Source organism: Penicillium solitum (genome assembly GCF_028829755.1).
Source record: "Penicillium solitum strain IBT 25940 chromosome Unknown utg000008l_segment0_segment0, whole genome shotgun sequence".
Classification (NCBI taxonomy): Eukaryota; Fungi; Ascomycota; class Eurotiomycetes; order Eurotiales; family Aspergillaceae; genus Penicillium; species Penicillium solitum.
In genome coordinates this window covers 3,704,226-3,717,348 of record NW_027072127.1, presented here as the reverse complement: position 1 = coordinate 3,717,348, position 13,123 = coordinate 3,704,226, and the positions used below count along the sequence as shown (strand labels likewise).

Below are 13,123 nucleotides of genomic sequence, written 5' to 3'. Positions count from 1 at the left end.
AGTTGATGCCTCAGGGGTGAATATCCCTATGTTAACTAACTATCCCTCACTTTCTAGATTCACCATCATACGCATTTTAATATTCACAGATTCCAACTGGATTTTTCAATGTCAAGACTGTAAAGTAAATTTATGAACAGTAGAGCTGCATGGAGTATGAAAACCATCAAGAGAACGCCAATACTCGATTTACTTACCAACGTCGTACACTTATTGAACTATTGAACTATGATTGGTACAATTATATGTACAACTACTTGATGCCCACGATACAATCAAGTTATCTTTCTGATATATAGCCATTTAGAATTGGCCCCTTTATTTTAATACCTTTCGCCGTGAACCACCCTACGCTTCTTAGCATGATAAACAAGGCTACATTTTGATGCGCACTTTTCTATTCTCAACTGCTCTATTTAACCCAGTTATGTAGAGAACTCTGCATCGATCCTTGTTATTTGACTATAAATCCATGGATTTCAAATGTTAAACACAAGAAAATGCCGTTATCTCCGCTCACAATCAGGCAATGCCCATTTAACCATCCAATCCGACATTAGCACCTCTTCAGCAGTTGGTCGCTCTTCTGGTCGGAATAACAGCATGCGGCGCATCAAATCCAAAAACGCAACTTTCTCATCTTCCTCAATCTCGCCTCCCATCTTCCGTCTCCATTTCTGTACACCAGTCTCAAATGATTCCTCAAGCGGGGGCCATTTATTTTCCTTATAGGACTCCATTGGATATCCATGCTCGTCAAAAAATCGAGATCGTGCTTCCCAGTGCTGCCACCATTCCGATGGCATAGGCCCTAGTACATCGATATGCTGAGCCGCTATCTGATCCCCATCCACAAAGTCGGTGCTAAAGATGGCTTTCATTCCAACAATCTCCCATATTGCCGTAGCCAGACTCCAGATATCTGAGGGATACCCTAGCGGCATTTGCGATTCGAATTTGGATTCTGGAGCCCGAAACGCGTTTGGCGTATGACAGTCTTTTCCAAGACGAGTTTCCGAAGCCGGGGAAAACGCTTCACCAAAGTCAGTTAGAAGCGGGTGCGCGTCGGATAACGAGAACTCCTCCGCGTATTTCCCTATGAATAGCGGTACGACAGCTTTGGTCGGGGCGTTGGGGGACAATGGTTCCCCGTCACGTCGTGTGATAGGGACTGTCTCGGGTTCGCCGAATCTTTCATAAAATTTCCTGATGGAAAGATCATCGAAACTTGACGGCAGCTTGAACAAAATGTTATTTAAATGAACATCTAAATTGTCCAACATATTTAATATTAGCAAACTAGTATTCAAGTAAATAACCATGGTTATAACAAACCTCCATGAACATAGCCCTGTGAATGTATATAAGCAACGGCCTGTGCGAGTCGATATGAGAGTGCCCGCGCAACTTCCATAGGGAAAAGACGGCTAAAGGAGGCCTCTCTAAGGTTGCATTGTGCAGGGACCACCGTGTAGCATGTATGTTCCCCGTTGGGACCTTGCACTTCGAATTCATCTAGGAAAATTGGTACTAAACCACGTCCAGGATGTTCTGATGAAGTCGACGGAGTTGGAGCAGACAAGGCTTTAAGGACTTTTGTCTCGCGCTGAATCGAGTTGGCAACGCTGATCTTGAGAGTAACATACCGATTCAGATAAGTATCTCGGGCAAGCCAAACCGTCGAATAGCCCCCAAAGCCAAGTTTGTCTGCAATGTGATAACGGTTATGTAACACGTCCCCCGCCATGATGGGGTGATACCCCCCAGGTTGATATTCTTCAAGTGTCTCAACACCCTCGATCCAGTCATACTTGACACGAGGTTTCTCGACCTTTGTGGTGCCTAGCCGCACAAAAGACATGGAATCGAGCTTTCGACGCCAAAGTGATTGGAAAACTGGAATTGAAGGTCGAGATGAGGCCGAAAAATGGGCAGGGCGCGCGAATATTCCTAAGGAGCGTGCCATGATGTGCTGGCGCGATCAAAGAAATATTAGAATAATGAAGTGCCCTTGGAAAGGAACCGTGAACTTTGGATGCAGCACAAGTTGACAGGTGTAAATGAATCACCTGGTTGACTAGGATGTGGTCTCAAGAACGTTTTCGCTCTCATATGGCAAGATATACATCACGTACATCGATGTTGGGGTACATGTGTACCTATGCTGATGTTATTATTGGTTAAACATACCAATTCACCGCCTCTCTTCCCGTCCCTTCTCCGGTTCTTCTCGTTTTCTTCTGCAACTCTGCTTTATAATCCGACATAAGTGTGCACTGCACGTCCTTATGACGTTAGCAGCAATTGATAGGCACCTATCTGATATTTAGTGAGGGATATGTGCCTTTTTCGAGGGGATTCTTATTGCTTGTAATCTTAGGTTGACTGGTTGATCTATAAAGCAACAATGACGAAAAGATGACGAGAAGTGAGTGACATTGATAGGATGTGTTATAGCCATGTAAGTACGACATCTAGACTACTGCCACGGAAAGAAGGATTAGAATTTCGTTTAAAGGGGTCTTATTCTTATCCTGTACTAAAAACATCACAGAAGTATGTATACACGTCGGGCGATCCAAAACAGTTGGAAAAGAAGTGACCGAAAGGATAACATGTAGCTTTTGGTATGATCAGTGATAAGCTGAAGATATAGTAAGGCAAGGCCCTGCAACATTAAATGACAACCTTGATGGGTCGTCTCAGTTCATCATCTCGCAATCCTTCAACAATGGCCGAATTCACAAGCAAACATTTTGCCTCCACACTCGGATTGAAATACGCCTTGACAAACTCGCAAATTGTAAATAGAAGATTCCAAAACCCCCCTCTGGCAACGAGAGTACGCTCGTACGCCTCCTGGAGCGCATCGAACAAGATCCATTCGGTGCCTGCACCAGCGTGGACATGTCCAAACAGATGTAGTTTAGGCTTGACTCTCCATAACTCCCGCAGTAGGTGAGCACAACCCATATTTAGCAAGTCAAGATGGCCACGTGGCGGACCATGAGTGATTAGCACATCAATCCCGTCAGACACCGAGCCAGTCCATACGTCTTGATTGCGAGGATATTGAAAGGCCCAGTTGCCATGGCGAGCAGTAAGGGGACTTCCGTATATTCCAAGTTGGCGACCATTTGCACAGGAAACAGTAGTCGCCTCGTTTTCCAGATAGATTATTTCACCCCAGTCAAGCTGAGCCCGCTCAGCGATAGCTTGGTCCGAGTTATCGCGCGCTGTGTCAAGTAACAGATCGTGATTGCCGGCAACAACTATTTTGGTAGGATGGGGCTGGGCGCGTAGCCAGGTGAGCGTTGCCTGGAGTTCCTTTAATGACCCTGACTGTGTGAGATCACCAGAGTGAATGAGAATGTCTCCATCGGGAAGACGAGGTTGACTGTTGTGAGTATCGGAGACACAGACTATAGTAACAGGATTTGTGAGTGGTTTCGCGGGGATGGTTTGATGCCAAGTGTACAGCTTCCGCGCTAGGAAGATGCAAGGCTGGGCCAAGAATTGTTCCCACGCTGTGGGTGGTTGTGGATTGAGGAGGTCACTTAAGCTGGACATGATTGAAGACTCAGGAGGTAGTGGTAAATAGCCCAGCCTTAGAACGCCGCTTTAATTAGGCAGTGCCTTGGGCAATGAACATAGGTGACATTCCAACTACGTAGATATTACGTACATACAAAGTTGCTAGGAATAAATGTAGTATACAGTATTTAACATCCAATCGAAAAATCCATCAAACGAACAATACATAGAAGTTCTTCGGCTATGATGTTTATCGCTCAAAGAGTTGGCGCTTCTGCATCTTACGAGGTAGCCCATGGCTTATGGAACTGCCTGTCATGACACGTACTATATATATCGGAGCCAGGACTATCTAAGCGTAATGCTCAGATATAGTGGTCTTTTTGGCCTAGTTTGTAACTCGCCAGTCCAGGGGAAGGTTGTAACACTGCCCCTAGCGGTAGACTTACCTAAAGTAATTGAGCCTAGGTAAGAGTGTGCCTTTGGTTGATCCTATCATTATATATCCATACATAATTATCAAATCTTAGACGGATCCGTGATATAATCCTCCAACAATAGCCTCGACATCCAGCTCATGCTCAAGATTCTCGAAGATATCCAAAGATGACATTGGGTCAAAGAGATTTGGATGGTACGGCTGATATGTTGGCCTTGGGCTGTCTGTTGAAGGTGTATTTTGAAAATCAACGGATGCACTTTCTTTGTTTCGCAGTTAGTTCAAATTTTGGGCAAAATTCAAAGAAGCCTTGTGCCTACCAGTGGTTATATGGGCGGAAGAGGCACGCAGCTCTGGATTTTGCTGCACGGCAGCATCAGTTTGGAAACCCCGGCCCTGATGAGTATCGGAGCCCCGTAAGAGATGTTCTCCTAGGTCTGCTATGAGTGAGGCCGAATGATAAATTTCTCCCAGATCTCTCAGAATATCGCAATTCAAGGCCACTTGCTTTCGAGCTCGTGATCGGAAATATGATGTTTTGCTTTGCTGTAGACTGCGATATGACACCCGGAGAGACTGTGAAACGGCGTATGGGACAATCGGAAACAGAGAAAGTGCATTACGGAACTCATCACCTACGATGGTTGTGACCCTTAAGGCTGAAAGGCTTTGGCGCAGGTATGATGCCGAGGAACGAGAACAATCGCCAGGGGTTATCGATCGACAGGATAGTATGGCAACTGTATGATATAAAACTTCGATTGTTGCTGAATTGCAAATTAGTTTCCGAACATACTGCGGATATTGAGATTGACATACCAATTAAGTATGTGGGAATGCCAAGTCCGTCAAATTCCTCTAACACATCCTCAAACAAAGGAAATCCGTCTTCCCATACAGCATTTGATGAAGGCCGGTAAAGTTCAATGACTCGGTCCATCAAGGTAATTGTGCGCAAGAAGAGCCGAAAGCACCCTCGCTGGGCTGCAATACAGGAATGGAGATCACGACCAAAATCTCGGGCATGCATCTGCATAGGCCTTCCGTGAAATGCTGCATTGAGGATATCCAAAGCATACATGCAGCAGAACAGACGTATTGAGTTGCCTTCAGATGGTGAATTTGGCTGACCATGTAGGTGCAGACCCATGGTATGCGCATGGGCGAGGGCACGAGAGAAGAACTCGGCAGATTCTTGTCGATCCCCGGAGAATTGTGTAAATAGTGAGATTATAGCGAACACTTGAATGAGCGCCGTTTTGTCTTTCACTAGACCTAGTGCTAACGATGTTCTTATCACCCCAAAGAGGGTTCGAGAGAACTCATTGCGGGATTGAACATCCATCTTGGGTAGGTGAAGATACTGTATCGAATTCGGGCTCACACTGGCAGCGAAACATATTGCTTGTGATAACAATGCCCACTCGGGAGAATCAGAAGGCGTGTTTTGATAACTTTCATAATCCAGTATTGGAAAAATGGGGTGAATATGTTCCAGATAGATGTGAGTGAGGCCGGCCAAGTTATCCGGACTAGGAAGAACGCTTAGACAATGGTCCTCCAAGTGAGGCAAGAAGACTGAGGATATCAAAGGATCCGGCGAAGTGATGAAACGTGATCGTGACTTTTTGACGGCGAGTCGGGAAAATCCACGGCCTCTTGAGGATTTGTCGGAGAACCAGACACCAACATCATGTTGTCTAGCGGTTCCAGCACTCCCACTTGGACTTGCAGCTGCCAGCAATGTACCCTCGGGATTCAAATCTCCAATAAACCTAGAGCCCCTCTCTAGTTCTCCACATGCGGGTTGTTCTTGTCTAACTGCATCAGTGTTGTCGGTGGTTGATGTGGTTGTATCCACAACTTTAGAGCCCATCGACGACAGGGGTGTCATAGCATCTGTCGAGGTGTATGCAGGAGACATAATTTCGAGCTCTGATAGCTGCATGGGGCTCTCCTGGTGAGTACAACGCCTTTTGCGTTTCCGGCAGTCTTGACAGGCATGGTGAGTTTGTTTGCGCTTTTGAGGAAGACCAGTAGCCCCGGTTGCGACAAATGTGAAGGCCGGCCTCTTCTGCCGATGGCCTCGCATCTTGATGCTTGTCGATCTTTGATCATGCGAGAGAAGTCCGATTTCCAACGCATTTAGCAACTGCACCCGAGCTTGTGATTGTTGGTTTTTTCGGTCATGGAAGGGTTCATACTCCGCGGCTAAGAGATGCGGGAAGATATCCTAATTAGTCCATTCCGTCTAAATTCAATACGGGTACGAACGGGATGACTGCCTTTTTAGGATAGCTAGTGGAGTGTATAGCAACCTTTCCGCCCCCAGAGTTGTATGGGATATTTAAGAAGCAGTGTCTGGATTTCATGAAGCAAACACTTTGTTTGTATTGCTTTACTCAGAAATCGACTTCCGTAGAAGATACAATTAGCCCTTCGCCACCCTCCATAAGAGAACTGATAACATCCAAGGTTGCCATCGTATATCAGTTTACGAGAAAAGCAAAGACAGCCATCTTTCCTAAATGAGCAACTCCGCCCAACCTTGAAAGTTGCCGCAAACCCTACTGCGGGGACCCCACGGGGAAATGGTGACAAAATTTTCATAAATAGAGGGTTATCCCACTAATTATCTCCCAAGCATCTGTGTATATCTTTACTCCTCTCACAATGGCTATCCTCAACATTGACCTAGATTGGCAACGCCACAAATGGCCACTCTTTTATTGTTTTGTTTCACTCTTCGGGGCCTTCTGTTACGGCTATGACACCATTTATTACACTGGCATCCAGGGTATGGAGCCTTTCATTCACGACTACGGGACCAAGACCCAAGGTGGAACCTATGTCCTCGAAACAACCTTCTTGTCCGTGACTGCGTCGGTGATCTACGCCGGCGAATTCTGTGGCGCCCTCATGACAGCCCCAATCAACGATGCATGGGGCCGCAAAGCAGTCTTCTACTCTGCCTCAATCTGTATCATTGCAGGTGCTATCATCCAAGTATGCTCATTTGGGATCTACGGCGCGTTCTGCGCCGGTCGAGTTCTTATTGGGCTAGGAATTGGACAATTCACAGCCACTTGTTTGATCTATATCAACGAAGTCGCCCCGGCCGAAATTCGTGGACCTGCTCTCATGTCATTTCAATTCATGCAATCCATCTCCCAATTTATTGGAGCTTGCATTACACAGGGCACACAAAGCATCGACAGCCCCTCCTCTTATCGAATTCCCATGGGGCTACTGATGGTGCTTCCGGGTATCATGATTATCCTCCTTCCATTTATCCCGGAGAGTCCTGTATGGTGTGTTTCCAAAAGTCGATATGAAGCCGCCGAGGCAGCTCTGCGAAAAATATATCGAATGCAGGATTACAATCCGGCGCAGGATCTTCGACTTATTCAAGAACAAGTTGATAAGGAGCGCGAGATGGAGTCCGAATCCTCTTGGTCATCACTCTTCAAAGATCCAATCGAAAGGCGAAAACTTCTTTACTCCTGTGGCGCCATGTTCGTGCAACAAATCAACGGTATCCAATTCTGGTATACGTACGGAGTGGTATTTGCACAGTCGATCGGTGTCGGCGAGCCCTTCACTATCAACACCGTCATATACGTTCTGCAGATCATCACAGTCGGGGTCTCAGTTGCACTTGGGAACAAACTTCGGCGCCGCACAAACCTGCTAGTTTGTACTATTGGGATGATGTGTTCTCTAGTTGCAGTTGGCGGACTTGGAACGACCCGTCAAGGAGGGTCCTTCACGCAAAGCGTTGGAATTGCGATTGTTGTCTTCGCTTATATCAATATCGTCTTCTTCAACTTCTCCATTGGCACGTTGTCCTACACCATCTCTTCTGAGATGGCGGTTGGTCGAAACCGAAACAAGATTACTGCCTGTGCTATGGGGGTCTTCTTCTTCACCGTCTGGTTGATCACTTTTGTTTGTCCTTATATCTACTACTCGGCCAACTTGGGACCCATGCTTGGTTTCGTTTTTGGCGGAACCAGTCTTATTTGCTTGCTATACATCTGGTTCTGTGTTGGCGAAACAACGGGTCGTACAAACAACGAAATTAGCCAGCTATTCAAAGAGAAAGTCCCAGTGCGTCAGTGGAAAAATCATGTTCTCGAGCAGGAATATGGCGCAGAAGAGGATATGAAAAGCTCGTCCATTCAGGAGATTGAACATCCAGTCTAGATGCTTGCTTTGTTCATAACCAGCCTTTGAGAAATTAAATGTGATGTGCCGCTATATCCCACTGTAACCGGACTTTTGCCTCCAAATAACACCGCGTATGCCTATCGAATGCCTCTTTTATACCCCAGCCTGTATATAAAAAAGAAATCAATTGAAAGATATGAATAAATTTTCGCTGTGAATGTCCGGAAAACAAGATATCATTAAAAACGACTCCATAAAATGCAAACATGAGATGAGCATAGACAGTAAGCGGGTGCTCAGATCCATGGCCCATATGAGAATAAATCAGTGTGAGATACACCATAAGATAATTACAACATGGGGAATGAGGAAAACATAGTACATCTCCTTAAACACCGTGAGAAGACACATCTTTCTCTTTCTCATTCTTCTTGTCTTTGTCGTTATTTTCCTTCTTTCCGTTCTTGCTCTTAGCCATCTCCTCTTTCTCTCGCTTATGACGTTCAAAATCCAGGGGCACATGTGCCAATCCACGGGCACCAGTGTGTCGGATACGCTGTTCGGTGCGGGACATAGGTCGGTTTGGGGTATCAGGGGCATAGGCGACCTCGTATCCTCTGGCAGTGCGATTAAGTGTCAGAGGCGGGGGTACATGTGAGGTTGGCTGGGGAATTTTTCGGGCGCGATACTTTTCTGCCATCCGGGCAATGGGGTTCCAGTTTGGGTCGTGCCATGGCTCTCGGATTTGTCCAGTCCAACCGTCAAAGATTCCAGGGCCAGTTCTCAACTTCTCGGCCAGGATCCGTGCCCGGGAGAGGGCAATCTCGTCCTCATCGACTTGGCGAGCCCGTTTCAGGCGAGCTTCTTCGATGTACTGGAGTTGTTCTTCAGTAAGACGCGTTGGCTCGCACAAGGCCTTGGCTCGTGCAAGTTTCTCTTCCAGCTTTTCCAAGATTGGGAGCTTCGGCATGGGGCGGTTTTCTGCTTTGTAGACAGAGAACTTAAAAGGGACATGTTCGTCCTCTGTGGAAACCTTGGGCACCTTAGTACTCGGACCATGTTCCTCCGGTTGGGGCTCGGATTTTTCATCCAGAATTCGCTTCTTTTCATGGACTTTAGACTTCTTGTGCACCGAAGACACTTGCGATTCCTGTGGCAGAGGCTTTTCCTCTTCGAAATGCACGGACCGTTTGAATGATCCATCAGAGGCTGCAGCAGGAGCTTTTCCTTTCAGCGAGGAGCGCCTCTTGCGCTGGTGTGATGCATTTGCATTGGTGGCTTCATGCTGTCGTTTCAACGACGCTTGCTGTCCTGGCACCGCTGAGGGTCCCGGGGTTTGGAACAAGGGTGCTGGCGGCTGAGTAGTTGCCGTTTCAGGTGAGTATGCATTTGATGTGGTGTCAAATATTTTAGGCTGCCGAAGTGCTTCAAAGAGAGTCCGGGGAGGCGAAGAGGCGGCCGCGTGAGTGTGTGAAACAGGCCGACGCGTGCCCGAAATCGAAGCGGAGCCGTTGATAGGAGGTGGACCAGGTAATTGGGCCTGTGCAGGTGCAGACTGACTGAATACCGAAGTTCCACTCAGCTTGGGCGATTGTGAACTACTCAAAGACGGGGACAACCCCAATGGTGGGTTTTCGGGCGTGGGTGCAGTAGTTGCTGGGATGTCTGCTTTCTGGCTTGGCTGCGGTGCTTTGGGAACTGCAAAGACTGAGCCGGAGACTGGAAACTGGCTTGCAGCCGTGTTCGAAGACCCTGAAATGGTGCTAGCATTGTTCGCAGAGAACGGCGAGAAGGGCTGACCGAAACTCGACGCAGGTGCAGGTTCCTTGGCTTCGATAGCTGTCTCTGGGGCTTTGGGGGCTTGGAATGGAGATGAAGCAGCAGGGTTAACAGTGTTTCCCAAACCTACAGCTGGGAAAGATAGTGGAGCGTTGGGAAGCGCAAATGGGTTGTTCGATGCGATCGTTGTTTGCTGGGCTTTGGCATCGGTCTTACTCGCCGTAGACTGAGCAGAGGTATTTGTGGCACCAAAGGGGTTAGCGCCAGAGAATGTCGAAGCCGCGAAGGGGTTCTTGGATTCAGCCAACGAAGCGGGAGGTGAGGTTATGGGTTTGAACAGCGTGGAGGGTGCGGTGGTAACTGCCGCCGGTGTCTCCGTCTTTTGAGTTGGCTCTGATGACTTGGAGAAGGAGAATGGGGACGACGCAGTGAAAGCGCCCGTGCCAGAGGGTAGCACAGAGCCGGAGCCATTCGGGAACACGGAGGCGGGTTTGTCTGTAGTCGACGGTGCAGGAGGGAATAAATTGGGCTTTGAAAAAGTAGGCACGGGCGGAGTCGTTGCAGGCGTCTCCGTCTTGGGGTTTTCGTACGCTGGTTTTGAGAATATGGAAGAAGAAGTAGAGGTGAAAGCAGACGATGAGGGCCCGGGAGGGCTAATAGACGAAACCGCTGACTTGTCGGCAGCGTCGGGTTGAGAAGGAGGGGGTTCTGTCTGGAAGGGCGAGGGCGTAGTGGTCAGAGCAGAGGCGTCGGTCTTTTCGGGTTCCTTTGGGAACGAGAATGGATTTGGCGAAGAAGTGAAAGGAGACGGCGCTGCGGGCGTAACAGTGGTGGAGGGGATTGAAGTTGCGAACGGATTCGAGGGAGGAGATGCCATTTTAGACGGCTGAAAGGCCGCCGCGAAAGGATTTGGCGGCTTTGAAGCGGCGGGCGGTACATTTGACTGGAAAAGTGAAGGCGAACTTGCAGGAGTAGATTGTAAAGATTTCTGAGACTCAGAAGCGATCCGGAATTCAGAAGCAGATGTGTCCTGAAGAAAAGCGTTGTGTGTTTCAACCACAGGCGCGGGCGTCTGATTATCAATATCACTCACGAAGAGATCCCCGTCTTCTGCCTCAGCCTCAGGCAGGGTTTCAATCTTTTCAGGCAACTGGGAGCGATCTATCATGCCCATCCTTGCGGCTTCTCTGATGTTCATGCCGAGAATGACGGCAACAAGACTGCGTCCGGCGCGCTTCGACTCCACGTAGGTTTCAGAGAAAGAGTGGTCAGATGAAGGTGCGAAGTCTGGGGAATTGTTAGCCACAAAACAAACAAAGAGGTATATATAGGATTGAAGGTATCATGAACTTGGGGCAACGTCAAGGGCGAGGTGGGAAATGAAAGGGAACCAGATTTGGCTGAGATGAGGTTGTCGTTTAAAATCACTTACCAACAGAGTCTACTGGGCGATCACCCCAATTGAGATAGAGTCCACCACTCGCGTTCTCCACAAACTGTAAGCCCTGTGCATTGCAATATTCAATTGTCTGCTCGTCGTCATCAAAGTGCAACACCTTGGTTAATTCCTCCACGGTCCAATGGTCATTTTTGGATTGCTGCGACAATGGAGTCCGGCAGTAGGCTTTCCAGATTGCACGAATTGCCGTCTGACGAATGTGGTTGAAGTATACCTCAGCCACACAGGCCATCAGATATGACACACTCGGGGAATTGATGATGTTGAAGAAGCGGGTGTAGAATCCTTGGGCAACTGCGTTCGGTCGGCGAGAATCCAGAGCACCTTGAGGCTCCCATGTATTACAGGCAGCAGCAAAGAGTTCCAATGCCACCTGCACTCGAGGTGAAGCGAGTAGGGCAGGTGGCCATTTCTGGACACGGGCTTCCAGGTCAGGCCGCTGGTCATGGATCGAGAACAAGATGTGGTAGGCGCGGAACTCGTCCTCGTTGGGGAAGTGAATGCGCTCGCGGTTGTCATCGTAATAGTACATGAGAGAGAGCATGGTGTTGTTGAGCTGCTCGCGCTCCTGGTGACGGTCGAATTGCTCCGTGTTCGACGGGTTTGAAAGAAGATGCAGGGACACGATATGGAACCGCGCAATCCTTTCCAAACAAATGACCGCTGTCTTTACGTCTTCTTCGTGTGTAAGTTGCTGCACTGAGAAGTCGTTCCGGATTGATCGTGTCCGGTTCCAGACAAACATGTGGATGACAGCCAACGATTCACCACCATTAATAACATAGCGGATGAGATAGTTCATGGTTTGTAAAAGTGTCATTGGTGTCCGGATATCCGAGGGCAATTGCTCGTCATTTCCAGCTGCCGCACGTCGGAAGCGTTTCACCATCTTGGTTTCCATGATTTCCAGCTGGTTCGTTGCCGGATTATAATACTAAAGTCGTGTTAGCATGGCGCCAATGATAGCAACAGGCGTGCCATTACCTTTTCGCACTTGTCGACTGCTTTCTGCACGATCCGCTCCACCCTCTCGAAATCGGGACACATGCCGGTGCAGGTACCTACGGGTGTGATAGCCTGGTTCAAAGAAGTCGGCTGGTTCGGGTCCGCCATCTGGCCATCTTTGATCGCCCGTTCGCGCTGTCTCACTTGATCAATTTTCAGCTGCAAATTTGATTAGCTCGGTGGTCGTGTTGTGCATTTTCGAGGAAGTAGGGACTGACTTTGTCAAAGCGTTCCTGGTAAGTGTTCAACGTTGATGCATGCTCCATGGACGCGGCAACATTCGATCCCCCGCCAACAAATTTCGCCGAGGATTGTTGTTTCGTAATGTTCGGTTGAGCGAATGGGTTTTTGGCGACGTTTGAAGCCGAAGCATTGTTTGAGACCCTGGAAAATGGGGACTGCTGGGCGGGCTGAGCACCAAACGGCGATGCGACAGGTTTTTGCTGATTTGATTGCGCAAATGGCGAGTTGACAACACCAGGCTTGGGACCCTCTGCAGGTTGTTGGGGTCCATTCGCGGTGTGATTTGCAGCGCCTGCGCCGCGACCACGGCCACGAGCCGTCCATGTCACCGACCCTCGTCCACGCCCTCGAGCCCTCGCTGCGCGAGGCGCACCTGACCCTCTCGGTACATATGTTGACGTATGCCCACCTCTTCCCCGCGCCGTCGAGCCTTGCACGCCAGGCGCGCCTCCCCTGTGGCCACGGCCCGCAGAAGGATTAAACGGGCTAGCCAT

At 48.6% G+C, this 13,123-nt stretch overlaps 5 protein-coding genes across 5 annotated transcripts; 1 reads left to right on the top strand and 4 right to left on the bottom strand.

Annotated features, from left to right (window-relative positions):
• Positions 1-506: 506 nt before the first annotated feature.
• Positions 507-1,966, bottom strand: N7455_010694 (uncharacterized protein; the record flags this gene model as incomplete). The annotated part of the gene is made up of 2 exons (XM_040953077.2): positions 507-1,267; positions 1,336-1,966. 2 exons carry the CDS (start codon positions 1,964-1,966, stop codon positions 507-509), a joined length of 1,392 nt encoding a protein of 463 aa, XP_040816585.2.
• Positions 1,967-2,676: 710 nt separating this feature from the next.
• Positions 2,677-3,570, bottom strand: N7455_010693 (metallophosphatase domain-containing protein; the record flags this gene model as incomplete). The annotated part of the gene is made up of 1 exon (XM_040953118.2): positions 2,677-3,570. One exon carries the CDS (start codon positions 3,568-3,570, stop codon positions 2,677-2,679), a length of 894 nt encoding a protein of 297 aa, XP_040816523.2.
• Positions 3,571-4,249: 679 nt separating this feature from the next.
• Positions 4,250-6,065, bottom strand: N7455_010692 (fungal specific transcription factor domain-containing protein; the record flags this gene model as incomplete). The annotated part of the gene is made up of 2 exons (XM_040952985.2): positions 4,250-4,740; positions 4,793-6,065. The coding sequence occupies 2 exons, from the start codon at positions 6,063-6,065 to the stop codon at positions 4,250-4,252; spliced, it is 1,764 nt and encodes a 587-aa protein (XP_040816550.2).
• A 581-nt stretch (positions 6,066-6,646) lies between these two features.
• On the top strand, positions 6,647-8,179 carry N7455_010691 (uncharacterized protein; the record flags this gene model as incomplete). The annotated part of the gene is made up of 1 exon (XM_040953024.2): positions 6,647-8,179. One exon carries the CDS (start codon positions 6,647-6,649, stop codon positions 8,177-8,179), a length of 1,533 nt encoding a protein of 510 aa, XP_040816529.2.
• Positions 8,180-8,531: 352 nt separating this feature from the next.
• On the bottom strand, positions 8,532-13,123 carry N7455_010690 (uncharacterized protein; the record flags this gene model as incomplete). The annotated part of the gene is made up of 4 exons (XM_040953145.2): positions 8,532-11,209; positions 11,355-12,315; positions 12,366-12,545; positions 12,605-13,123. 4 exons carry the CDS (start codon positions 13,121-13,123, stop codon positions 8,532-8,534), a joined length of 4,338 nt encoding a protein of 1,445 aa, XP_040816559.2.